A 25,681-nucleotide genomic window follows, 5' to 3' on the forward strand; every position below is an offset into this window, starting at 1 on the left:
ACTTGGGGATGAAGGCAGCTTACTTCCCCGGTTTCATGTCTTCCTCCCAGAGTCATGTGGTAGAATCTTATTTTCCTTTTTTTTTTTTTTTTTTTGGTGAGGAAGATTGGCCCTGAGCTAACATCTGCTGCCAGTCCTCCCCTTTTTGCTTGAGGAAGATTGTCCCCGAGCCAACATTCCACCGATCTTCCTCTATTTTGTATGTGGGGCACCTCCATAGCATGGCTTGACAAGTAGTGTGTAGGTCTATGTCCAGGATCCAAACCTGGGAACCCTGGGCTGCCAAAGCCGAGCGGGTGAACCCAACAAGTATGCCACTAGGCCAGCCCCTCATTTTCCATTTTTAAGCCTTTAAAAATTCGCTGCTTTAGCTTTGCTGAAAAGACCTTCAAAACTCAAAGAGGAACATAACTCTTTAATCATGATTCGTTTCATTCACTATAACTACACAGATGTCGTCTATACATTTGTGTGTGTTTTATTTTGCTCTTTCTTTATATTACTCCACGGTTCCCCAGACCTCAGCCCCCTGAGTTCTGCTCCCAGGACGAACCCAGACAACATCAAGAAGGGACCTGGTGGTGTGTTTCTTTGTCTCCTTGACTCACTGCTCCTCCCTCTCTGCCCTGTCTTCCTGTTCGGTACCTTCCTCCCTAGCATAGCGATCGAGCACAGACTGTGGAAGCCACGCAGCCTCTGTCGGGATCCCAGCTCTGCCTTTTACCACCTGTGTGACCTTGGCACCTTACTTAACCTCTCTAGGCCTCTATATGGGGATGATAACAGTGCCTCCCTCATAGGGTTCTGGAAGGAGTCAGTGTGTCTGAAGTGCTCAGGCCAGTGCCCGGAGCACAACAGAGCATTAGAATAATGTTGTCGTTATTATTATTATTAATCCTCCTGTGGGTTTAAGCCAGAAGGAGGAGTCGAGTAGTCTACACATATGGTTCCAAGGCTCTGGGTGAATCCCAGACGGGCACATGTGGGCCTGCCTCTTAGTCCCTCCTGGGAGGAGGGAGCCACCAATCCCCTGAGTCCTTCTGTGGCCGTGGTGGCCGCAGTGGTGGGCAGCCTGAGGAGGAAGTGGGCAAGGGAAAGGCCCAGGGCCTGGAACCGGGGCCTTTTGTTGGGGTTCCCCACTCAGAGCTGAGGCGAAGGAAGGAGACGAGGGGATCCCCCTGAAAGTGGGTGGTCAACCTCATCTGTGGCTCCGCTCGTTTGTTTTGAATGAAGAAGAGTGCCCTGGACCACCTCTGTGCTTCTGGGCACCTGCCTTGTCCTCTAGTTCTTTGTCAGGAGTTTCTTTGCAAAACCCTAAACCGGTCAGCTCAGGCTGGTTACGCCGCGGCAACAAACAGCCCTAAGGGCAGAGGCTTGTGCACCGAGTTTGCGCACACGGTCACGTGAGTGACCGCTCCCTGCTCCGCGTCAGCTGAGGCTCTTTACAGAAACAGCACTCTGTGGTCCAGGCTGAAAGAGCAGCTGCCTGGGGGCGGATGGAAAGAGAGAGACAGCGGAATTCCAGGATGGCTCTGAAAAGTTCTGCTCTGAGGCCGCAGGTGTCACTTCCCCTCACTTCTCATTGGCCAAAACAGGTTGGATGCAGGCAAGACACCAGTGGGATGGGAAGTGTCATCCTCGTGCTGGCATGTGACCGGCAGGGATGGGGAGCGACTATTTTGAAGAAGCATGACCATCTGCCTCATCCGCCGTCCTCCTCTGAGCTGCACTGAGGTGACCAGCAGGCCTCGTGGTGTCTGGGTCACCACTTAGCCTCATTCCGGTCCATCCGAGGCCAGATGGGTGAGGGTCGGGGCAGAGAACCAGCAGAAGAGACATTGGGGCAGGGACTTCGGGGACCAGGGAGCAGGACACAGGATGGAGAGAGTCCGGGCCAGCTTCCGGCAGCAGCCCTGCCCCTTTATGGCTGAAATTAACCACCTGGCTGGGGGACGTTAGCTCCTTTTTCATTATTCTGCACTCTTGAAGACGGTGACAGTGACACATTCATGTGATGGCATATTTTTGCTGGCTGCTAAAAAAAAGAAAACCAGTTGGCCCTGCCTCTGGAAGAGGAACTATGAGACAGTGGCGGGTGATGTGGTCTGGCCCCTGCAGGAAGTGACTGCCCAGCACTCGGTCCGAACCACTTGCCCTGTGTTCCTAGGGCAGCCCCACGTCCCTCCCTGCCTGTTCCCTACACCCAGGCTGAGCCGGCCTGCCCAGCTCAGTCGAGTTTCTTCCTGCCCTGAGCAGGTGCCCCACTCTCAGGCCCCTGGTCCTTGGTCCGGTGGCTGCAGCTGGTAGATGCGCTTGGGAACATATCCTCCTCAGAGGCAAATGCGGTGAATGGCTGTGCTGATTGGCACGGATGGTTCTCACCACTGGGCTCAGGGACCTGAAACCAAGGAGGGGAGATGCTAAAGTGAGCCCTCCAGGGCAGCAGAGATCTGTATGTCTGGAGGTCGGAGTGTCACCCAGAATGCCCTTGGGCTCCACACCGGAGCTTTGCATTATCGCGTTCTTGGGTTTGAGCTTTCCACCAACTGATCAGTTATCGTAGAATGAGATTTAACCTGTGTTTGAACCAAAATGTACTAAGTCCATTAAAGGTAGGAACGATTATTATTAAAGTCGGGGTTGGCGTGGAGGCCAGCTCTTGCTCTCGTATCAGGGAGGCCGCATCGAAGAGTGGGGAGTCTTGCACTCTTGTCAGTGGAAACGTCTTCTGAGACCACGAGCTTTGGAAAGCCTGGCAGTTCTAGGTTTTTATTCTGTCCCTGTCACCTTCTGACCTCGGACAAGTCACTTCACGTCTCTGTGCTTCAGTTTCCTCCACTGCAGAATGCGGAGCTCTGCAGCACAGCCGTTGGAGGGTCGATGCGTGGACGCGGGCAGCAGCGACCTTGGACGGTGCACCTGGCGCCTGGGGAGCGCTCAGCAGCATCCTGACTATGACGTTGCACTTTACAATGAGAAATGTGTGTTTGGTCTTTGTTCCCATTCCTGGCACAGAGCTCCCAAAACGCATGGAGTTTCTGAAGTGGTAAGAGCCACAAAGGTGTCTTGATATTCACAACCAGTCCCTTTCAACCACATGTGAGGTTATGTTAATGAGGTGACGTAAGGAAAGCAGCCAGGACAGGGGCTGGTTGCCAGGGGAACCAACGTGTGATTTGAGGGTTGGAACTTTTAGTCCCGCCCCCTAACCTCAGAGGAGGGGAGAGGGGCTGGGGGTTGAATCAACCACCAATGGCCAGTGATCTAATCCATCACGCCTATATGATGACGCCTCCATAAAAACCCAAAAGGATGGTGTTTGAGAGCTTGCTGGTTGGTGAGCATGTGGAGGTTGGGGAGAGAGGAGCGCTCAGAGAGAGTGGAAGCTCCGTGTCCCTTCCCACATCCTTGCCCTGTGCATCTCTTCCATCTGGCTGTTCCTGAGTTGTATCCTTTTATAATAAACCCATAACCTAGTAAGTAGAATGTCTCTCTGAGTTGTGTTAGCCGCTCTCACAAATTAATGGAACCCAAAGAGGGGGTCGTTGGAACCTCTGATCTATAGCCGGTTGGTCAGAAGCACAGGTGACAACCTGGACTTGCAGTTGGCATCTGAAGTGGGGGCTGTGTGTGTGTGGGCCAGGCTGGTGGGACTGAGTGTTAACTGGTGGGATCTGAGGCCATCTCCAGTAGACAGTCTCAGAATTGAATTGAACTGTAGGACACTCGGCTGGGGTGGGGGAATCGCTTGGTGATGTGGGAAACAACACACGCTGGCACTGATGCCGGAATGGGAGTGAGTCTCTGACGTCACAGTGTAGTCTCCCCGATGAAATGGAGACGTTTGTGGGGAACCGCTCTCACCTCGCCCTCGTGCAGAAACCCTCAGTCACACTGGCACTTGTAACTGGCTGTGTGGATGGAGTAACGTGCAGCTCACACCTCAGAACCTTCATTTCCTGGGCGCCCTGCTCCCAGAGAATCCTCTAAGAAGCTGATTCATTCTCCTTGTCTCACGGGGGTTATTACCCAGGGAGGTTTGGCTAAAAACGAACCACAGTTTGGCGCTTTCTGGTATCAGCAATTCCCTTTTTGGCCTCCAAATTTGGGGTTGACCCAGGAAAAAAATAGATCATCGGAAAATTTAACTCCAAGAACTTTGTTGTAAAACTTTGGTGAGTTTCTTGCTGTTGTTTCTTTCTAATAGATTTTTAATCGTAGTGGCGCATATGATTTATAGCCTTCCTTTTCTCACTTGAACATTTTGCTATGGCTTTCTCTGTGTTGTCAGACATTTCAAAGGCTTTACATACTACTGACCATGTGCTGAATGGAAGGAAGACACTTAGGATGGGCTCCGTAAGACGTAACCCCTGACGTTGGATCAGTGGGGAGAGAGAGAACTCACACTTAACCAAAAATATAAGCCAGACTGTCATAAGTGCTAGAATGTAGGTGTGGACTTTGGGAACATCAAAATTGGCTGCTTTTGACTGATGGAGATCAACCCAGGCCTCCTTGGGCCTTGGAGGATGGAAAGCAATTGTGAGGAGGAGAAATAGGGACAAGGTGTGTTTAGCTGAGACCACAGCCTGCGTCAGGCTCAGAGACGGGGAAGAGAATCAGGAAAGGGTGGGCCCTGTTGGGGGTGAGGTGACGGGGAGTAGAATCAAAGATGAGGCTGGGAAGGTGGGATTCAGCCAGGCCACCATCGGCCTTGACAACCACCCCCAAGGGGTCAGGAGTTTAGTTTGTGGCATCGTGGAAAGGTGTGAGAAGATTTTGAGCAGGAAGTGGCCAGATGAGATTGGTTCTTTAGCAGAGAGCTTGGCTGTGTGGGTGACGGACGGGACAGCCGACTGTGCCAGGAGCAGGATGGAGGAAGGGGAGGGAGGGGTTGAGAAACCTGCCAAAGGGGAGGGGCTTGATGACTGCCCGGGAACTGGGACTGGGGAGCCAGGAGGCCAAGAAAGGCGTCGGGGGGGGGGGGGGGGGGGGGGCAATGGGGGGCCTGGAGTAGCGTTGCCCCTGGGAGGGGGAGCCGTTTCCATGGGTGAGGCCCTGTGAGAAGGCAGAGAAGCAACACCAGCTCCCTGAAATGTGAACACAAAGACTGCCAGGAGTTTGTTTTACCCTGAGGAAATGGGATACAGGAGGGGTTTGGACAAAGATGGGAGAAAGATCCAGAATACAGGGCCTCAGAGGCAAGAGAAGGGGAGGAAATGGGTTTGTGGGCTGGGGGGTGTCATGCCAGCACCCGAGTGGGTGGCCTCAGCTGTGTGTACAGTGACCACCACCTTCAGGGGCTTTGCAGCTTCAGGAAATATGTCTAAGGGAAAACAGTCCAACTCGGCTGCTTCAGAGAGCTGGTGGCCTCACACAGCCTCCCTTTTTCTGGAGGTGACTACAGAGGGGTCAGGGGTCGGGTCCGGGCCCCAGTACCTCCTGCGCTTCCTGTCACAGGAGAGCACTGGGTGTGGATTATCTTTGCTCAGCTTTTGCATGTGGGGCTCCCACCTTCCTTCCAGCTATTTCTCCTCCCTCTGCCACTCTCCAGGAAATCCTGCTTTCTGGAAATTCTCTATCCAATAAACAGATTTATACTAACATGTGAAAGACTAACACCACCGTAAAGTAGTGCTCCCAACCATGAAGGTGTGCTTCTCAGTAGGAATAAAAGTTATTGTACTGACATTACGATGGTGGAATGTCAGGCATCGGCCAGCAAGGAGCGGGAGTTATTTTTCCAGGCTGTCCCGAACTAGCAGGGGAGGGGGCACCTGTTATGTATAAGGCTCGTCCTGACTGACAGCATGCCCACCGCCCACCCAGGACCTCTGGCTACTTAGGTGGATGGTGAAGTTTCACGGTGCGTCTCTTGCCTGTTCTTCCTTTTCGGGGCCATTTCCCCTGGTTATTGCAGGGTGGAGGCCCCCAGGAAGAGCAGTGATCCTGCACCCCCATCTGGAGCCCACCTGCTTCCTTTGTCTCCTCCTCCACACTCTCGGTGCTCATCCTACCTCTGCGCCTGTGCCCGTGCCCCCACCCCCTCGGCCTGTCCGGTCTCTTCAGTCTTCGTTGTCTGTCTCTTATCTGCACATCGTCTTTCTCCCTCTAGCTGGAAGCTCCTGAGGGTGGAGTTTGTGTCTCATGCAGCACCTGTGGTCCCCGTGGCCCAGCAGAGGGCAGGCCGTGTGGCAGGGGTTCACGAACACCCAGCCACTGGTCAGCTGAGTAATAACACCTCGCGCTTGAGAAAGAGATGGCTGGTCTGGAAGGACGAGAGGGTGGAACCCAGTGGACCCCAATCCGAGTCCCACCCCTGTGCCTTCATCAGCGGCAAGATCTTGGTGATGATGCTCGATCCTCTGCCTCACCGAGCCTCGGTTCTCTCCCCTGTGAAATGCACTCGTGGTCACAGTGATGACTCCTGGAACGACAGACAGTAGGTACTCGTAAGGTTGAGTGCCTCTCCCCGTCCCTCACCGCCCCTCTTCATCCTGGCGTGGGTCTTAGGGTTAGAAAACCCAGATTTGTGGGGCCGGCCCCGTGGCCGAGTGGTTAAGTTCTCTCACTCCGCTTCGGTGGCCCAGGATTTCACCGGTTCAGATCTGGCTGCGGACATGGCACCGCTCATCAGGCCATGTGGAGGCAGCGTCCCACATAGCACGACTAGAAGGACCCACAACTAAAAATCACAACTATGTACCTGGGGGCTTTGGGGAGAAAAGGAAAAATAAAATCTTTAAAGAAAAAGAAAAGAAAAAAAGAAAACCTGGATTTGCATTCGATTCTCCTGCTTAACCATCCCTGTCGACTGAAGCAAGTTGTTTGCTCCCGGGCCTCACTTTCATGAGCCACGAATGGGGTTCACGATGCCTCCAAGGAAGCTGTTATGAGGAACAGAAAAGACAACATCTGTGAACATCCCTAAAACCCGGCAGAGATTGTGAGAGCGGTGCGGCATGCATGCGTGCACTCATTCTTCATGCGTGCGTGCATCCATGCATCTGTGTGGCCAGCATCTGTTGAGGCTCACAGTAAGACCACGTCCTGCTCTTCAAAGGGTCGCTCGGGTATCTGCGTGGATTGGTCAGGAGTGGAGGAAACAGGCCAGGTGTTGTGGTTCTCTCGGCCTCCCTGGCGGAGCCTCGGAACTCTGGGAGGACAACCCCACCTTCAGGACTTCTAAGGAGGTGTTCCCAGGGGGCTCAGCTTTGGGGGGTTTTTCCCAAAGGGGAAAGGCGATTGTTACCTCTGATCGCCTCTGAGATTCGCTTGGCTCTGGGCCTTCCCGGGTGGCTTCACCACTAGGAAGTGTGAGCAGCATTAGGGCCAGTGTGAGCTTCTGCAGAACTGTGGGTGGGTGTCAGTGAATTGGGTTCTAAGCTGGCTCTCCCAGTAACTTGCTGTGTGGCCTTAAGCAAGTCACTCAATGTCTCTGGGCCTCCTGGGAGAAGGGACCCCTGACCCCACCTGGCAAGAGATGGATACAAAATGCCTTGGAAGGGTAAAGCCCCACACAGACAGCACGTGCTCTTCCTCATTTGCCTCTCCCCGGATGCACCAAGCACCGGAATTATAAAGCCTCACCCTAGCCAGCGAAGGTCCTTGTTGCTGGGTGTCCAGGCAGCAGAGCTGGCCTCTCGGGAAGCCACATTATTATGCCTGTCCCACCAACTTCTCCTTTCTGCTCAAACTGTTTAAAGAAGCAGTCAGAGATGAGACCTTCTGGAAAGTTCCATAAATATGGAGCTGGCGTCTTCCGTAGCTCTTTGTGTCCGTCTCCCCTTATCTGTCGAGAATCAATAAATAGTTTACACTGCTTTTATTGGCAGTCCAGATCCTGGTACATTTTTCTTTTGTGCTTATTGTTGTCATGACCTTGGTTTTTACATTGGAAATTTCTAGGGAACTTGCGCCAGCGGAACTTCCCCCGCTGGGATGTTGTTTAATGTAGTCATTGTTCCCAGTCCAAGGCTGCCCTGGGAGTCCCCAGGTGAGACCCAGTTCCCCAGTAACCAGGCCTTACTCATGAAATCTCACATTGCCTTCAGCCCCCAGTTATTAGGGACTTGCTGTGTGCCAGGCGCTGGACCAGACTGGCCGTGTACCAGGCACTGGGTGGGCTTTCATAGAAGTCCTTCCTCTTGTCTTCACCACAGCCCTAGGAAGCAGGTGCTGGGACCCCCATTTTGCAGCTGAGGAAATTGTGCCCAAGGATGGAACTAGAATTGACCCCGGGCTGTCGACTCCACATTTGAAGTGCCTTCAGCTGGGCCCGGTTGCTCCTGGTGTTGTCTCCCGTGGTCCTCATGCGTCTGGCTCTCCAAGTCAGGGGAGGTGGAGGGCACAAGAAAGGGAGGTGGGGCAGACAGTCATCGAGGATAGGTAAGAACTCTGGAATGACCTTCAGAGTCTTTTTGTTCATTGCAAAGAACCAGAGCTGGACAGAAAGGGAGCAGACGGGGACCAGACGGCTCCAGCCAGGACAGCCATGGTGAGGAGGAGCCCCTCGGGTCGGTGAGGTCGCCTGAGTTCCAGACCTCTTAATGGTCCTGCCTCTTAACGACCATCAGAAAGTGGGTGTGTCTCTGAGCCGCAGTTTTGGTAGCGTGCTGGAGCCGGGTCCTTCCAGTTCGTGCGCATTAATTGTGCACCTCTCTTCCCAGCTCTGCACTTGAAATCAGCGTGGTGGGAGTATTCTCATTATGGAAATGGGCAAATGTAAAATCTGGGCTTTCTTCCCTGGAGAGCTGGTTGTTCACCATTTACCAGCAGGCCGCTGCTCGGTTTCCTCATCGGTGAAGTAGGATGGTAACTGCCCCCGTGGCACCGCTGGGGGTGAGCACTTTGCAAACTAAAGCATGGTGTGTGTGTGTAGATATGATGTGTGTGTTTTATGTGTAATTTGTTACAAGTCTTACGGGAAACACTGTATCTTTTTTTAAGGTGGTATATTTCAGAAACGAGAAAGAAATTGGACTCAGGTTGTGGTACGACAGGTGCAGCATAGACCTCCAGAGAAATCAGATGGATCATATGAGACCGATGATGGGGTAACAGTTGAGACCGTGAGCTTCTTCCTAGCGGAAGCCCAAGAGGCCCCTTCTTACTGGCTTCAGGCTCCCGAGGACCGGAGCCTCGTAGGCTTTGGGTTCCGGGGACGCTGGTGGAGGACTGGTGGCGGGGGTCTCGGCACATGGAGACCGTGCGTTGGGTTTGTGTTGGTTCTGCTGTCTCTCCCGGGCTCCCTCAGAACTCCATTTCCAGCACAGTCTCAGGACTCCAGGTGGGTCCCCAGAATGTGGATCAGGGGTCAGGACACGAAGCTCCCTCTGTGCAGCTCAACCTAGAATGTTCTCCATGTGTTTCTTCCTCTACTGAGTTATGACACGGAATGTTTACCAGGAGCTTCCCGGGTGCCCCGGCCTTTGCTGGGAACGTGAGAGACCAGGAAGTAGGCTACCAACGGCAGCCATGTGTCGAGCACTTTCTATGAGTTAACTCATTTACTCTGCATGTCAGTCCTGGGGTGAGCAGCGTGGTGTGGCAGAGTAAAGATGGCTGTCCTTTCTCCGACACTCTTCCCATCATAGGTGGTGGGGTGGTGGCTGTGGCCCCTCCCCTTGAACCGGGTCTGGCCGGGCACAGCTTTCACCGTTGAATAGGGCAGAAGTGATACTATGCCTGTTGCACTTATGGCTTTTAAGAGAACTGGCAGCTTCTGCCTGGACTCTGGGAGCCCTGAGCTGCCGTGGAAGAAGTCCAAGGAGGCTGAGACCACCATGCTGGAGAGACCCCCTGAGAGGCTCAGAGATTGTATGGAGAGAGAGAGAGGCCTGGGGGGGCCCAGTTGAGTCCAGTCTTCCAGCCCCTCCTGCCAAGGGTGGGGGCACGAGTGAAGGCTTCTGCACCCTCTGGACCAGACCAGTGCCCAGTGCCCCGAGGAGCAGGAGAATCACCCCCTGCACCCTGCCCGGATTCCCGACCCACAAGATGGTGAGCTGCAGTAGGATGGTTGTTTTAAGCCACAAAATTTTGCAAGTAGTTTGTTACACAGCAGTTGATATCCAGAACAGGTAGGATCCCCCTTTTCCAGATGAGGAAACTGAGGCACAGAGAGGCTAAGTGGCTTGCTCAAGGTCACATGTTAGGAAGCGGTGGGGCCAGGATTTAAATGCAGGCAGCCTGACTCCCCAGCACGTGCTCTTCACACTGCACTGTCTGCTCCAGAGTTGGGCACACGGTTCTGCTCTCAAGGAGACGTCTGTCCACTTTGGGTGCAAGAGTCACGCACACGACATAATTAGAGAATTAAATGAGACATTCACGTGTTCATTTCCTCAATTTAAGGGCACTGGGCCCCAGGATACAGAGAAGATAACATTAAGAAGGTGTTAGTATTTTACTGCCCTCAGAGGAAGGACCCCCAACGCTGGAGGGTGAGCGAGACCACAGGGGTTGCCTGTGGGAGTGAGGACATGTGAGCTGTGTCTTGAAGGATGAATGGCAATGTTGTGTTTGGACAAGGGAGGAAGAGCACGTGGGCCAGCAGGCCAGCGCACGCCAGGGCACAGAGCAGCAGGATGACCGGGTGTGTCCAGGGGAAGTTCAGCAGGCTGGAGTACAGGGTGTGTGGAAGTGGGGGGCAGGCCGAGAAGGGCACCCTTGGCCGGGCCGATCACAGAGCCATGTGCACCCAGGCATTGAAACTCAGCCTGCGTCTAAAAGGCCGTGGGGAAGAACCCAGCAGAAGAGCATTCAGGATGGGGGGCGTGCTCGATGTGCTTTATACATGGAAGCCCCTCACTGCTGGGGGCAGCGTGGAGGCGGGGGTGCAGGGGAGACCCCTAAGGATGAGGACCAGAGGGAGCTTGGCAGCGGTGCAGGGGCAGCAGGGTGGGCTGGACCCGGCAGTTACAGCAGGCGTGGGGAGGAGGGGACAGGCTCAGAGACATTTAGGAGGACCGAGCACTGGTTGGCAGAAATGACTGAGGAGGGAAGAGGAGCCACTGGTGCCTTGGAGGCACCTGGTGTCGGGGACCTGTGACAGCACCACCCCAGGTCCAAGACAGCAAGGGAGATGGGGAGCCATTGTGCCTCGGACAAAATGGAATAAACGCCCAGGTGCAGGTCTCAGGAGGGAGGGCAGAGCCTGAAGGAGACGGGAGAGTCCCCTAGGGGTGAGATGCTAACCCTGCAGCATCCCTCAGTGGTGGTCACATCCTTTGGGGTCAAGAGACCCATTTTCACCTCCATCCTTACTGGGCTGTAAAATTGCCAGCTGGTAGCTCAAGGGGACTTTGAATTTGATGACGTGCCCACGAAACCTAAGACTGAATCTAACTGCCTGAACACTTCCAGCCCCGATCCTAGTAGGTCATAGAAACGTCCCTATGTCAACAGAGACGCTTCTCTTTGCAGCAACAGCAGGGTCCCCTTTCCTGACCAGGGGCTTTTATGGTGATTCAGGAGAGCGCCCGGCCCTCCGCCTGTGGGGGGATGGGAGGAGGATGTAAAGAACACCACTTTCTCCCACTCCTGCGTTCAGAGCCAGTGAGGAAGGAAATAAAGGGTCAGAATATCAGCTTTCCTACTGATGGGCTCATTAGAGGGTGCAGCTGACCTATAACCACAATCAAGTGCCCTATCCACCCCCCCACATTGAATTTGGTCCCCAGAACTGCAGGCATCCCCCTGTGCAAGGGCCGAGGCTGCTCCAGGACGCTCACACCAGGGCTGGTGGGGAGACAGCTGCGTCCTGAGTCCAGCTGGCGGGGATTTACGAGCAGGTGTTTCAGCAGCATCTTGAAGCAAGTGAGACATCAGTTGCCCTGAGACTGGTTCCTTGTTCTTGATGCCGCTACCCGGTTCGTGGCTCTTAGGGTCTCCGCCCCGCTGGCGAAGAGGATGGAAGTGTGATGCCTGTGAGGCTGAGGCTGCGCCTTCAGAGTCCTCACGGGCCCTCCTGTCTTCCATTCAGTCCCACGCCAAGCACTGGCGGTGGCCACCTGCTGTGCGCCAGGCTGCACGCTAGGTGCTGGCATGCACCGCGCTCCTGGGCTCCTGCCAGTTGTCCCAGGAGCGCAGACTGGCGCTCCCTCTGAAGCAGGATTTCCAAAACTCGGCACTCTTGACATTTGAAGCCTGATCACTCTCTGCTGTGGGGCATCCTGTGCACTGTGGGATGTTTCGCAGCATCCCTGGCCTCTGCCCACTAGATGCCAGTAGCACACCCCCTCCCTGGGTGTGACAGCCTCGCATGTGTGCGCACACTGCCAAATGAGCCCTGGGGGAGGATTTACCCCTGGTGGAGAACCCCGCTTGGGGCGCTGCCATCTGAGGCGCAGCCAGGAGCCACCCGTGACTGGAGAACACATGAGAGGTGGTGAGTGTGAATTGCGATGCGCTGTGAGTGTAAAATGCACGCAAGATTTTGAACACTTAGTATGAAAAAAAGAACGTAAATGTCTCGTTAGTAATTTTTCATATTTATGGTTTGTTGAAATGATAATATTTTGTATATATTGGGTTAAATAGAAAATATTAAGATTAACTTGACCTGTTTCTGTTGACAATTTCTAATGTGACTATGAGAAAATCTAACGTTGCGCGTGTGGCTTGCGTTCTGTTCTCCTGGACAGCCTGGCATGCCAGGCCAGAGCACAGACAGCAGAGTCAGGCTCCCTTAAGGTCACGTCCTGGCGTCACTTCCTAGCTCTGTGACCTTTGGTAAGCCACTTAACCTCTCTGGCTCTCACAGCTTTCGTAAGTGGCAATCACTTTCTTCTAGACCTCAGAGAAAAGTTCCCAAACTCTAGGGTGGGGTTGACTTTGTAAGATCTGAGGCCGAAGCTGGGTTCCTTCCTAGTGTGTCCCCCTGGGGCACTCGGCGCTGTGCTGCCAGCAGGGTGTGCCCTGGCTCCCTCCTTGTCTTCCTTCTGCTCCCCAAAAGAGCCAAGTGCTTCTTCATGATGGTAGAGTCGAAGATGCCCCCTCACCGCTGCAGAGTGAGCAGGAGTGGGCAGGTTGCTGTCCGGACTCGCAGCTCATTTCCTGGGGTAATTCAGTCCCCCGATGGCCCCCGCTCAGCCTTCCCCCCGCGCCCTCCCCGTTCCCTCTCCCCGAGCACCTCCCGGTCTGCTTGCCCCGTATTTAGTCTTCCCTGACACTTGGCAGTTTGCACGACTGTCTAATGTCTCCCCTTCTGTTTTGGCACCTGAATCTATAAATAGTTCTCAGGCAAAGTGCCGTCTACATCGTGACAGTTCATTCCGAATTCCTTTTCCCAGACTTCACTCCTCATCTACACACTTGCTAAATATGGAAGAGCACCATCCAAGAAAAGGAGTCTTTATTACAGCTGGAACAGAGCAGTGGCAGTTGCCACAGATGTGACCGCCAACACTGGGCTCAGAAACAAAGCTTTCAGCAACTCCAACCCCGTTAGTGTGATGTGATCCCGGCCAGGTCCTGGCTCTGGGACGATCCAGAGAAGGAGGCGCAGCTCCTGCCCTCCGGGAGCTTCATTCTGGCCCCGTCAGGCCTGTGAACGGGTCGTGCGGTGGTGCAGCATGCTCTGAGGGGAGTGGGAGCCCAGTGCCGGCCATAGTTCTGCCCCAGAAGCCTGCACCGAGGTAACGTGGGGCCTGCCCAGTGACAGGGGAGGGTATGCGTGGCCCATGGGATGGCGTCTGCTGGCTGACAAGCGAGGCAGGGACATACTGAGTGCATCCAGTATGAAGCACTGGGCAGCCCTCCCTCCACCTCACTCCACCTCTCCTGAACAAGGTACCTGACGCACCAGGTGCCCAGGCTGGTGGCCCTTGTACCACTTACTAGCCTCTCTGAGCCTGTTCCCTTGCCTGTAAACTGAGGGTAATGGAATTGTCAGAAGTTTAGAAATGGAGGCTGGCACACAGGAGGCACTTAATAAATGGTGGTTGATATTATTATTGCTATCACTATTATTATTATTAAAACCTTGAAAACAAGAACCTTCCATTATTAATCGGGAGGCTCAGAGTCCATGCTGGGAAGTTGGAAGAAGGGGGCAGAACAGCGGCAGGCAGCATCAGAATCCAGGTTCCAGAGAGCCAGAATCAAACTCAGAAAGCACCCGGACGCATCCTGTCTCGCAGGACGATGGTGCATCTTCTCCTGACGTCAGTTTCCCCATCTGTGCAATGGAGGGTGCTGGACCAGAGCTGTCTCTAAGGGCTCTTCCATTCTGGCTTTCAGTGGTTCCGCATTCATTGGGAGGGACATTGGGGCGTGGTTGGGTCTCTAGTGTGAGCAAACTTGGGGTGTGGTATGGAACTCAGTAAAAAGACATTGCTGTACCTTTTTCATCCTGCAATTCTTAAGATGAAATCCAGAGGAGATTGCTCCTTATGCCAACCACAACCAGCAAAGATGACCATAACTCACACCCAGAGCTGCCATGGACAGTAGCACCCCTTGTGCACTGCCCAAAAGTGCCTCATAGGTGAGTTGAGTGGGAAATGAAATCCAGCTGATGTTCTGCTTGTCAAGCTGTGCAGTTTAGTGCAGGGCTGCAGCCAACCTGGAGGAGGAGGCACCTCACTGCTCCCTCGCCAGACCCTGTAACAGGGCATTGGGAGCCTTGGAAGTGGCCCCCTGCTTGGATCCCTGACCATGGCTACCAGCTCCTCCCCTGTTCCTGTCCCGTCGGCCTCCAGCCAGAGGTGCACTGGGCAAAGGCTTGCTGTGCCCTGACTCTGCAGCCCGTGCCGCCCCGGGGTCCCCTGGGTGGTAGAGAAGACTGAGGGCTATGGGAGGATGCCCTCACACTGGGAAGCTTCGGGGCTGGAGGGGGCACAGAAAGAAGCTTGGCCAGGCTGGTAAGTAGACAGTGAGGGGCTCCAGGGCCAGCCAGTGAACCAGAGCCCAGGTGCCCACCCTGGACCAGCAGTAACAGCCAAGGAGGGAGAAAGGGACTATCTCCAGCACATTTTCAAATGCGCATCCTCTCCCAGGTCCCTGAGCCCAGCTCGCCTCCTCGGCCTCCCCCCAGACCTTCCCAATCTCTGCTGTCTTTGGTGGAGGGCCTGCTACTCCTCGCTCTCTGTGGGGTACCCCTCCCGCCTCTGCACAACGAGCCAGAGGGCCGGGAGGGCCTCGGTTACTCTCGTCCTCACTCAGCAGTTAGAGAAAGCCAGTCTCAGACAGGTGCAGGCTTTGGTCTCAGGGCCTGCGGTGGGTGGAACCAGGAGCCCGCGCCTTGTCAGTCCTGTAGAGGTTTGGGCTTTGCCTGGAGCAGGAACAAGAGTTTGCCCCACTCCAGGCTCCGATCCTTGTATGGCTGGGCAGCCGGTCTGCTTAAGAACACAGGAGACCTGCTGCCCAGCGTGGGATCGTTTGTTCTTCTCGCTTCTCCCCGCAGCGTCTGCCTCCTGCTGGAACCAGCCATTCCGGAAGCCCCAGTCGAGCAGAGCCCTTCCCTCAGGGAGAGGCCGGAGCTGGGCCTGGAACCACAGGTGCCCCGGGCTCCAGAGAACACTTCCACTGCTGGCAACCGGGGAAGTCGTTTTCATCTGTTTCAGAAAATTGAGCCCTTTGATGCTGGTGGCAAACAGGCCTTTTTCCTCTGTGATGTTGCTGGGCGGCAGTGGGTCCCGCCAGCAAAGGCAACTGTGACCTTCCAGGTGGGGCGGGAGGGGCACACAGGTGAGTGAGCCTGCGCCCCGCCCCCCCCCACACCCCGTCGGGCCTGCAGGCGACCCTTCCTCCTGCTCCGCAGCTCTGGACCACTCCCCAGCCTCTTGTCACCTCATGGGCTTTTTATCCTCCAGGGCTGCGCTCCTGGCCTTTCCTGTCAGAGACCCAGCTTGGTGATGTGTGCCCCTTTTAGGAAGGGGCGTCAGAATCCATTAGCATCGGATCTTCCAGCCCATTCTGGGTGACAGGTTTCGGGGAAGGTCGGCTCAGCCGTGTCACATAAGGCTTTGCAGCAGGGCCACTTCTTGGGTCCACCCAAAGTCCCCCCAGCCAGGTGTGATGGCCTTTCCTCTCCAAGGGTGAGCCCTCTGAGAGGTCCCTGACTCCGCCTCTCCGGGCATCATCCTTCCTGTGTCTCTCGGGGGACATTTTCCTCCTGGCGCAGTTCTCTTCCATCCAGTGCTCATTCCAGAAACGCATATGTTCAGGCCTTCTACATGCAAAGATTCTTCTTAGATAAAACCAACGAACGCCTCTCCTACCCTCACCCAACCAAATTTTCAGCCATCAAAAGAGAAAGAACCAGGAGCCTGAATCTCTAGCCCTGGGAAAGGAGCTCCAGACAGGTCCTGTGGCCAGACCATTGGCAAATACCCCGTCACCCTTCTAACTGCAGGGCTTCCTCTCAATTTCTGTATCTGTTTCCCCTTTATTTCTGCAGACCATGAGCACAGTAAATATTTGCCGAGGAATGAGCACATAATGAAAATGTCCTGGCTGGAAAGTCAGTCTGACCCAGCCTTTCAAACAAGGATGGTTACTGGAAGTTCGTTGAACAACAACTCCCGTTGTCAACTGAAACGTGTTTGAACAGCCACGCCTTGGGTCGGCAAGGCTGTCTGCCGGTGGAAAAGATGGGGTTTGCTTTTCTCGAGGAAGCACACCTTTCACGGTCTTCATAACCCTTGGCAAGGTGCGTCCTCATTCCGCGTTTTCATGCGATTGTCTCTTCCTGCTTGAAGCCCAGGGTCAGGCTGAGTGAATGATGCTCCTCCATCATTTGTTAGCAAAGATAAGTCGGACCCCAATGGAGGCATGTGTCAATAGCTGTTCTCTACCGAGAGTGAACGTGATCTGGAACAGACTCTCATTTATCCAGTGGTGGTTGAAACCGGGCGTGTCTGAAGTTTACCTTCGCACCGTCTGTGAAGAAAGTGTCCACTAAGGGAATTAATGGTGTCAGTAAGATGGCAGAGGTGCTTTGGCCTAGAATACAATGATAACTGGTTAAAGTCCCCTGAGTCATTTATTGTGACCATAGATTCTACCAAATACAGTAAGAGTGGACTGTTCATTAAATCTAGTTGGAAATACCCCTCCTGAATCGTTTCTATAACAACAGTTGAGTGCTTACTATTTGCAGGCAAACTTGGACAGCATTCAATTTTTTGTTCTTAAAATAAATGGTTGAAAGTCCCTGTAAAGAAGATGAGAAGATAAATTACAGATTGGGAGAAAATATTTGCAAACAACATGTCTGGCAAAGGTCTTGTATCCAGAATAAGAACTGTCAAAACTCAACATTAAAGATAAGTAACCTAATTAAAAATGGGCAAAGGATCTGAATAAACGTTTTCCCAAAGAATATACACAAATGGCGATAAGCACATGAGAAGATGCTCAACAACACTAATCGTTAGGGAAATGCAAATGGAAACCACAGTGAGAGGCCACCACCCACGAGGACGGCTGTGATCAAAAGGATAATAACAAGTGTTGACAAGAACGTGGAGAAATTGGAAACCTCACACACTGCTGGTGGGAATGTAAAATGGAGCAGCCACTTTGAAAATCAGTTTGGCCGTTTCTTAAACACTTACAGTTACCATATGACCCAGCAATTCCACTTACAGGTATATACTCGAGAGAAATGAAAACATATGTGCACACAAAAACTTGTACACAGATGCTCATAAGTATTATTCATAGTAGCCAAAAAGTGGAAACAACCCAAATATCCATCAACTGATGAGTGGATAGACAAAATGTGGTATATCCATGCAATGGAATACTATTCAGTCATGAAAAGGAATGAAGTCCTGGCACGTTCTACAACATGGATGAACACTGAAAACATTATGCTAAGGGAAAGAAGCCAGATGCAGAGGACCACATTTTAGGATTCCATTTATATGAAACGTCCAGCATAGATAACCATAGGGACAGACAGTAGATTCATGGTTTCCAGAAGCTAGGAGGAGGGAAGAATGGAAAATGGCTGCTTGTGGGTCCAGGACTTATTTGGGGATGATGAAAATGTTCTAAAATTGATCGTGGCGATGGCTGCAGAGTGCTGTGAATACACTAAAACCATTGAATCGTACACTTTAAATTGATGAATTGTATAGTGTGTGAATGACATCTTAAGAAAGTGATTTTTTAAAAAACCCTCAACAGTAAAAAAAAATCCACGTAGAAAATGGGCAAAAGACATGAACAGATATTTTCACCAAAGAGGATATACGGATGGCAACTAACCACGTGAATGGATGTTCGACATCCTTACAGAATACAAATTAGACAAATGCAAATTAAAACCATGATGAGCCATCATCCTATACCTATTGGAATGGCTAAAATGAAAAATGGTGACAACACCAAACTGGTGAGGATGGGGAGAAACTGGGTCACTCTCCATTGCTGGTGGGAGTGTAGCATGGTACGGCCACTCAGGAGAGTAATTTGGCAGTTCCTTCGAAAACTAATGCTGGACTTACCATAGAACCCAGCCATTGCACTCTTGGGCGTATATCCGAGAAAAAGGAAAACATATTTCATGCAGAAACTTGTGCACAAATGGTCACAGCAGCTTTGTGTGTAATAGCGAAAAACCGGGAATTCCCCAGATGTCCTGAGTGCGTGAATGGCCGAGCAAACTGTGGTACATCCTGACCACAGGATACCACTCAGCACGAGGAAGGAGCAGGCTATGGATTCATGCAACACCTTGGATGGCCCTCGAGGAAATTATGCTGCATGAAAAAAAAGCCCGTATCGAAGGATACATACTGTGCAATTCATTTATGTGACATTCGTGAAATAACTTAATCACAGATGAAAACAGAGTGGTGGTTCCTGGGGTTGGGGGCGGGGGAGGGATGCTGTGGCTATAAACGGGAGTCCGGGCGAGCCTTGTGATGGTCCAGCGAAATGTCCCCATTGCATGGAACTGTTCAAACACACACACACAAGTGTGTATAAAACCTGCGAAGTCTGAATGAGCCCTGGGTTCTTCCAAGGTCCGCTTCCCAGTTTTGATATCGTCCTCCTGTTAGGCATGGTGATATTGCCACTAGGGGGAGCTGGGTGAAGGGTTCACAAGACATTCTGTTGTCTCTGCAACTTCCTGTGAATCTGTAAGGATTTCAAAATAAAATGTGTCCTACATATATAGTTAAGTGAATATTTGAGTGCCAGCGGTGTGCTAAGCACCCTACCTGGTGCTGGGGGTCCCGTGCGGAACAGCAGACACACAGGCCCTGCCCTCGGCAGTTCATTTGTATTACTGAGTGATCAAACGGAATGTCTTTTAAAAATTCTTCCCCTAGCTTTCAGTTCTGTATGGGTATTTCATTTTGACGTTGAAATTGTAAATGCTAGAGGAGGCCGGGCCGGCGTGTGTGGCCCTGGCGTCTCTCTCCTGTCCCGACTCGGCCTTAGTGGTGAGTCGTAAGGTGAAAGGTTTCCTTTCCTCTAAGCAGAGGCAGAGGCCAGTTATTGTCACTGGTCACCATCTGGGGACACGCCAGGTGCGCCTGGCTGGTGCCCGTTCTCTCACCTCACCCCGGAAAGAGAAACGGTTTACACAGGGTCGGGCGTGTTCCCACCAAGGCTTTTGCTGAAGGAACCTGGAAGCTGTGCACAGCGGGGGCGGCTGCTGGGCTCTTCATGGGGAGGAGCCGGCTGGCCAGGCGCCCTGCCTCGGGCTGCTGCCAAGGGCAGAGTGGGCACCGGGCATTCCCGAGCCTCTTTCTGAAACTGGCTCGGCAGAGTAAGGCGCAATGTGGTCCCCTCAGCAGTGAGTGGCCTGGGGGGGCTTGTCAGCTGTGCCCGGCAGGGCTGTAATCGGATTCTAAAGCAGCACAAGCTGGAACTGGAAACCAATTGGCTTTAGAGAAAAATTTACAGAGAAATTTAGAAAATTAGAGAAAAATGTAGAGAATCTGTACAGTTTCTCTGCTTATGGAAGTCCTACATGTGCTGATTATAAAAACCCCAGAAAAACGTAATACAGGCGGTGAAATTGAGTCCACTCTGTGTGTGTGTGTGTGTGCATTTTTCTTTTTTTAATAACAGCATTATTGTGGTGTATTTGTATGATGTATTCAGTAGCCTGCAATTCACCCATTGGAAGTGTGTGGTTCAGTGACTTTTGGCTTGTTCCCAGTTGTGCGGCCCTCACAACATCAATCAGAGAACACTCCATCACTTCGAAAGAGAAGCCCGTGTGGCCCAGTGTGAATGTGCTTAATGTGCTGAATTACACACTTGAAAATGGTTGAAGTGCTAAATTTTATGTGTTTTATAGTTTTCCACAATAAAAAAAACTCCCTACCCTGTAGCATCATCCCCAAGCCCTAAGCAACCACTCATCTACGTTCTGTCTCAGTGGATTTCATCTGCTCTTGACTCTGGCACCTTCAGGCCTGGTCTGCCCAGCCATCCTTTTCGGAGTCCTCCCCGTGTCCCTGGCCCAGTGCTGGCCACGGGGCAGGTGAGGGGGAAGGGAGGACCCGTTGCTGCCCTCAGTGAGTCCAGTCTCGTAGTCTCACATCCCAACGTCAGCACATGGACAGCATTTCCTGGTGCGAGGTTGTGCGGTCTGGACAGTACATCCCGTGTGCCGCCTTCCCATAGGAGAGATCTGAATACTCAGGCACGGCTTTGGGGCAGAAGGGGGACCTAGAGCCGAGCCATGAAGGCAGGGAAGGGCAAAGACCAATTCTCTGTACATGGAAACAGCATGAGCAAAGGCCCTGGGGTCGGAATGAGGACGGAGAGAGGGAGGAAAACAGTCCAGCTGAGGTTCTCCACTGAGGAGCCGTACAAAATGAGACCAAGCCAGGCCACAAAACCCCTTAACCTCCAGCCCTGCCTCACACCAGGACTGCCCTATGTATAAAATTATGGTTCAGTGCTGTTCCATTGATGAGCACGCCATGCACTATTCCAAGCAGCTCCTATGGACCCATTGATTCTGTGCTCATGGCATCGTTTGTGAGCTGGTGTGTTCGTTTCCTAGGACCGCTGGGACGGAGACCCACAAACTGGGTGGCTTCCAACAACCCGAATCTATTTTCTCACGGTTCTGGAGGCCAGAAATCCGGAATCGAGGTGTCGGCAGGGTCGGCTCCTTCTGGAGACCGGGGAGAATCTGTCCCGTGCCTCTCCTGGCTTCTGGTGACAGCCGGCAGTCCCGGGCGTTCCTCGGCTTGCAGACACATCACTCCAGTCTCTTCCTCCGTCTCCACGTGGCCTCCCCTCTCTGTGCCTGTTGTCCCGTGCCGTTACACGTCTTATAAGGACACCAATCACTGGATTTAAGATAATCCAGTCTGGCCTCATCGTAACTTGATTCATCTGCAAAGACCCTATTTCCGAATAAGGTCTCATGCACATGTGCCAGGGGTGAGGATTTTGACATACTTTTTGGGGGGACACAGTTCAGCCCCCAGCAGGCAGGGACTTTATTCTCCCTGTTGTGCAGCTGAAGAAGCCGTCCTTCACCCTCAGGCAGTTTGGCCTGGTGCCCACACACAGCCGCCAGGCAGGTGTGTCACGGGACACAGGACACCACCCGCTGGAACACAGAATTGTTTAACTCACCAATTTGCTTTTGCCTCTGTTCTAGAATGGCGTGAGGCTGTCTGTCGGGGCTCCCTCAAGTCCGGGGAGTCCCTTTGGACCTCTGCAGGGGAGGCCTGTGAGCCAGGCGGTGGGAGGTCTAAGACCCTGGCAAGGTGCCCCCGAGGCCTCTACCCGTCCCGGTCTCCGTCCCTGGTGACATTTAGCAAACATTTATTGACCTTCCAAACTGCATGCTGTGCCCTGTGCTGGGTGCTGAGGGAGCCTCAAATCTGAGCAAAGCCCTGTCCCTGACATGCAGGAGCTCACCCGGGAGCGGCCCTGGTGTGAAGGGATGCTATCCCCACGATCTGGACGGGGGAGGTCTGGGCAGGGGGCTGGGGCCGGGGCAGAAGAGGTCTAGTTACAAAGAAACAAACATGAGCTTGACCATCGCTTGTGATTTTACAGATCTACAATTTTAACAGTAATTAAAAGGGTGATTAGGGGCTGGCCCAGTTGCATAGTGGTTAGGTTCGTGCACTCTGTATTGGAGGTCTGGGGTTCATGGGTTCAGATCCCTGGCACAGACCTACACACTGTTAATCAAGCCACACTGTGGCAGCATCCCACATACAAAAGAGAGGAAGATTGGCACAGATGTTAGCTCAGCAACAATCTTCCTCAAGCAAAAAAAAGAGGGGTGATTGGTGTCTAGAGCTGGGCTGGGCACAGGCTACAAAAATCAGTGAACCCTGGTCCCTGCACCCCAGGAGCTGACCAGCCAGCAGATGTAAAGTGCCCTGGGGCACAGAGGAGGGAGTGACTGACTTTGTCTTAAAGGTTTTGTCTGTGTTCTGCAGAGGGCAGACCATCAGTGTGAAGGAAAGCTGCTAACTGTTGATACAGCCGGTATGCGAGGATTCTTGTGCATCCCCGCTGTTCTCCCTCAAGGGATTCGGGAGGAAGGTCTTTACACTCCCGCTCTACGCACCGAGGGCTCTCTACCCGCCATTGATGCTGCTCCTTTTGGCGAGCCGGTGATGCACCAAATGCCAGCACTAGGTGGCGCTGTGGCCCCCCCCCAACGCTGTTACTCCCAGGGTGGCAATTCCACCGACTGATGCTCAGGCTTCAGTCATTTATAGGCGGCTTCCAAGTACCGCCCGTACTATGATTGACTTAATATTTTTCTCTAAACTCCTTTTTAAAACTTTTGTCTCTATCCTAGTGGGAAACCATTATCTGTTTGCCATAAATAGAGGATGAACGTAAACTCCTAAAAAATATGATGCTGTTTAAACAATGTCTAGTGTGTTGAAAGAAGGCAAATATAAAAAAAAAAGCTATTAGAACAAAGCATATTGGTTTGTGTGTCCCCTGTAACCGTCTTGTGGGCCACCAATGCAGTGGAATGCTGTCCCAGGCTTCGAAAACGGGACGGCAGGCTGATGTCACCGAGATGCATGAGCGTTTATGGTTGGAAGGGCTGCTTCCCTCTGCAGGTGGAGGAACTGAGGTGCTAAGAGGGGAAGGGACGCACCCAGAGTCCCACTGCTGATGCCAGGGTCGGAGCCAGGCCTGGAACCCGGGTCCTGCCCTCCCCCTCCACCCCACAGATGCTGGAAGAACCTCAGGAAATTGGAACTGAGGTGTGATGTGCATATGTTTCTTGGCCCTTGTGATGCCCAAGAAGGCTCACTTTGGGGTCTCCAGCGTGGGGAGCATCACCTGTTGGGCGTATGGAGCCCCAGGATGAGCGTCAGGAGTCATCAGGGGGATGGCTGCTGAGTTGGGCCCCTTGCCCTGAGGCTCTGATGCAGGAACAGAGTGGAGCCGCATTCTCCTCCCATCAGTCCCCCCCAGCTTCTGGCACCGACTGCCACAGCCTGGCACCCTGCCCCTCCGAGGAGCCATATGCACCCTGGAAGGGAATCATGGGCAGATGCTTTGGTCCCTCTTCCTTGTCAGAGCTGGAAACCTCCCCCTTGGGTCACCTACGAAGCCACATCAAGTGAGGTTCTGATGGGCCCTGGGGCCCTTCGGTGAAAGCCTGTGTCCACAGTCCGGTACCCCCGGACCAGCGAACGTCCTGGAGGCCAACGCCGGACGGGGCAACTCTCCTCCTGCTGGCCCCTCCCGGTCCTCAGAATTATCAGGGTGGGATGACCCTGCTCGATTAAATGTGTAATTCTGCTTTTACCATCTAGAGTCTTCTGTGTTATTTTGCCCAAAATGATGAGTGTGTATTAGCTAAGATAATAGCAGGTGCTGTAATAATCCCCTAAAATCTCAGTGGGTTAGCACCATCAAAGTTTGCTTCTCGCTTCCCCATGGTTCAGTTGGCAGCTGACATGTATGGGGCCCCAGCAGGCCAGCCACTGCAGCAGAACCCCCACAGTGGAGGTGGCAGGCCCGGCCCTACTCCCAGGGACCCTCCTTCCCTCTGGCTGGGACACTCATCCAAGGCCTTGTCTTCTCTCCGCAGTCTTGTACCTGGAAGGCTCGGTTCTCGTGTTTGAGGACATCTTCAGACTGATCGCTTTCTACTGTGTCAGTAGGTGAGTAGACCTGGCCCCAGGAGGGCATCTGTTGCAACAGGTGTCCATTCAACCCTGGATGGGGGTGTGGGAGTCACAGGGACGCCCCCGAGGGAAGGGCACAGCCCAGAGGATGCAGGGAGAGGGGACAGTCCCTGACTTTGCCCTGGTCAGCATGAGGGGAGGGGATGGCTCTGATGCTTTCTCGGACTGGCCAGTAAGGGCCCCTCCCTCACCACCAGCTGTCCCCCGGCTCTGCCCATCACCCCAGCTCCCTGTGTTCCAGCTGCCAGGACAGCTGGAGTCCTGTGCAGACCTGACCCGCCCTACTGCAGGGGTTCTAGAAGGAACTTCCTGTAGGGGCGGCACGCAGGGCCGATACAGCTCCGTGGGAGAGAGCTGGTGATTATTAAGCAGCTGCTGGGTGGAGTGGGTGTCTGGTAACCGCGCTCAGAACTTCTCTAGTTATTCAAAACTGGTTCCAGATCAACAGGAATTTAAAAATACATTTGGGTGCCAGAAGACAATAGCTTAAGCTACGGGGACTTGACAAGGGCTGGCTAGAGGCTGGGCAGGATGTCGTGGGGTACAGGGCTCCAGACCCACTTCTCCCTGCTTCAAAGAGACCATCCTTACTGCCTCTGGTGAAAACTATGCTCTACCCAGAACACCCCTCCTGCCTACCTGCACCCTGCTGGGCCTCGATGGGCAGAAAAGGTGATGCTAATAATAATAGTTGCTAACACCTGCCATCTACTGAGGGCTCTCCAGGGACCCAGCGCTAAGGGTCTTTATATCCAATATCTTTTTAAATCTTGCAAACAATTCCACGAGGTAAGTGCTCTCGTTCCCGTTTTACAGATGAGGAAATCGAGGCTAAGTGAAGTAACTTGCTCAAGGTCGCACAGCTGGTAGGTGGCAGGTGGCGATTCAAAGTAGATCAAGCTCCAAGGTCCGTGACCTTTACTACGGCCGCCCCACTGTGTGCATCCTGCAGTAACTCGCATGGCCTGCCATGGCCCTCCAGACCCACAGGGCAAAGCCTCAGAGGGCCCCGGCCCTTTGTACATGTGACATGTCGAGTTCTCAGAGAGACGGGCCCTTTTGTGTCCTGAGAATTTCTTACTTTAGCAGAAGATGCCCAGCATGGCACATGCTAGGTGCTTTGAATGAATGAATGAATGAATGAATGATGGCCTAATTGCAGAGCCCAGAAATTGAGCTGGTTACTGAATCTCTCTGAGGCTCGACTTCCTCTTCTGTAAAATGGGAGTAGTGGTACCCATTAGGGAGATGCTGCAGGAGGAAATCAGGTAACGAGAAGCACACTGCCCACACCCAGGATATGTCTGGTCCTGTTTCCACGGTGGGGCCCTAGGAGGGTGTCTGGGGCGGTGACTTTGTCTGTGTCCAGGAGATCTGGAGCTGTGACCACCAAGCTCACCACTGTCGCCTCCCAACCTTTCCTCCTCTGGCTGCTGTTTCTCCATGTTCCAGAAGAGCAGGTGCCTGTTTGCCCACCCTCAAGCACTCAGGGAACCCACAAGGAGGTCACCGGGCTCAGAGCCCAGCATCCCTGTGTTTGGGGGAGGGGATGTTAGCGCCAAGGCCAC

The 25,681-nt window shown here is 53.2% G+C and overlaps 1 protein-coding gene across 3 annotated transcripts in view; it reads left to right on the forward strand.

Moving 5' to 3' along the window:
• Positions 1 to 25,681, forward strand: part of RIN3 (Ras and Rab interactor 3) — a 123,318-nt gene that overhangs the window by 53,372 nt on the left and 44,265 nt on the right. For all 3 annotated transcript variants that reach the window (XM_070249778.1, XM_070249779.1, XM_023628298.2), the window contains exon 4: positions 24,017 to 24,089. In XM_070249778.1, the coding sequence (XP_070105879.1) occupies positions 24,017 to 24,089 (73 nt within the window). The remainder of the gene's footprint in view (positions 1 to 24,016; positions 24,090 to 25,681) is intronic.

The sequence above is a fragment of the Equus caballus genome, chromosome 24, assembly GCF_041296265.1.
Source record: "Equus caballus isolate H_3958 breed thoroughbred chromosome 24, TB-T2T, whole genome shotgun sequence".
In the NCBI taxonomy this organism is placed as follows: domain Eukaryota; kingdom Metazoa; phylum Chordata; class Mammalia; order Perissodactyla; family Equidae; genus Equus; species Equus caballus.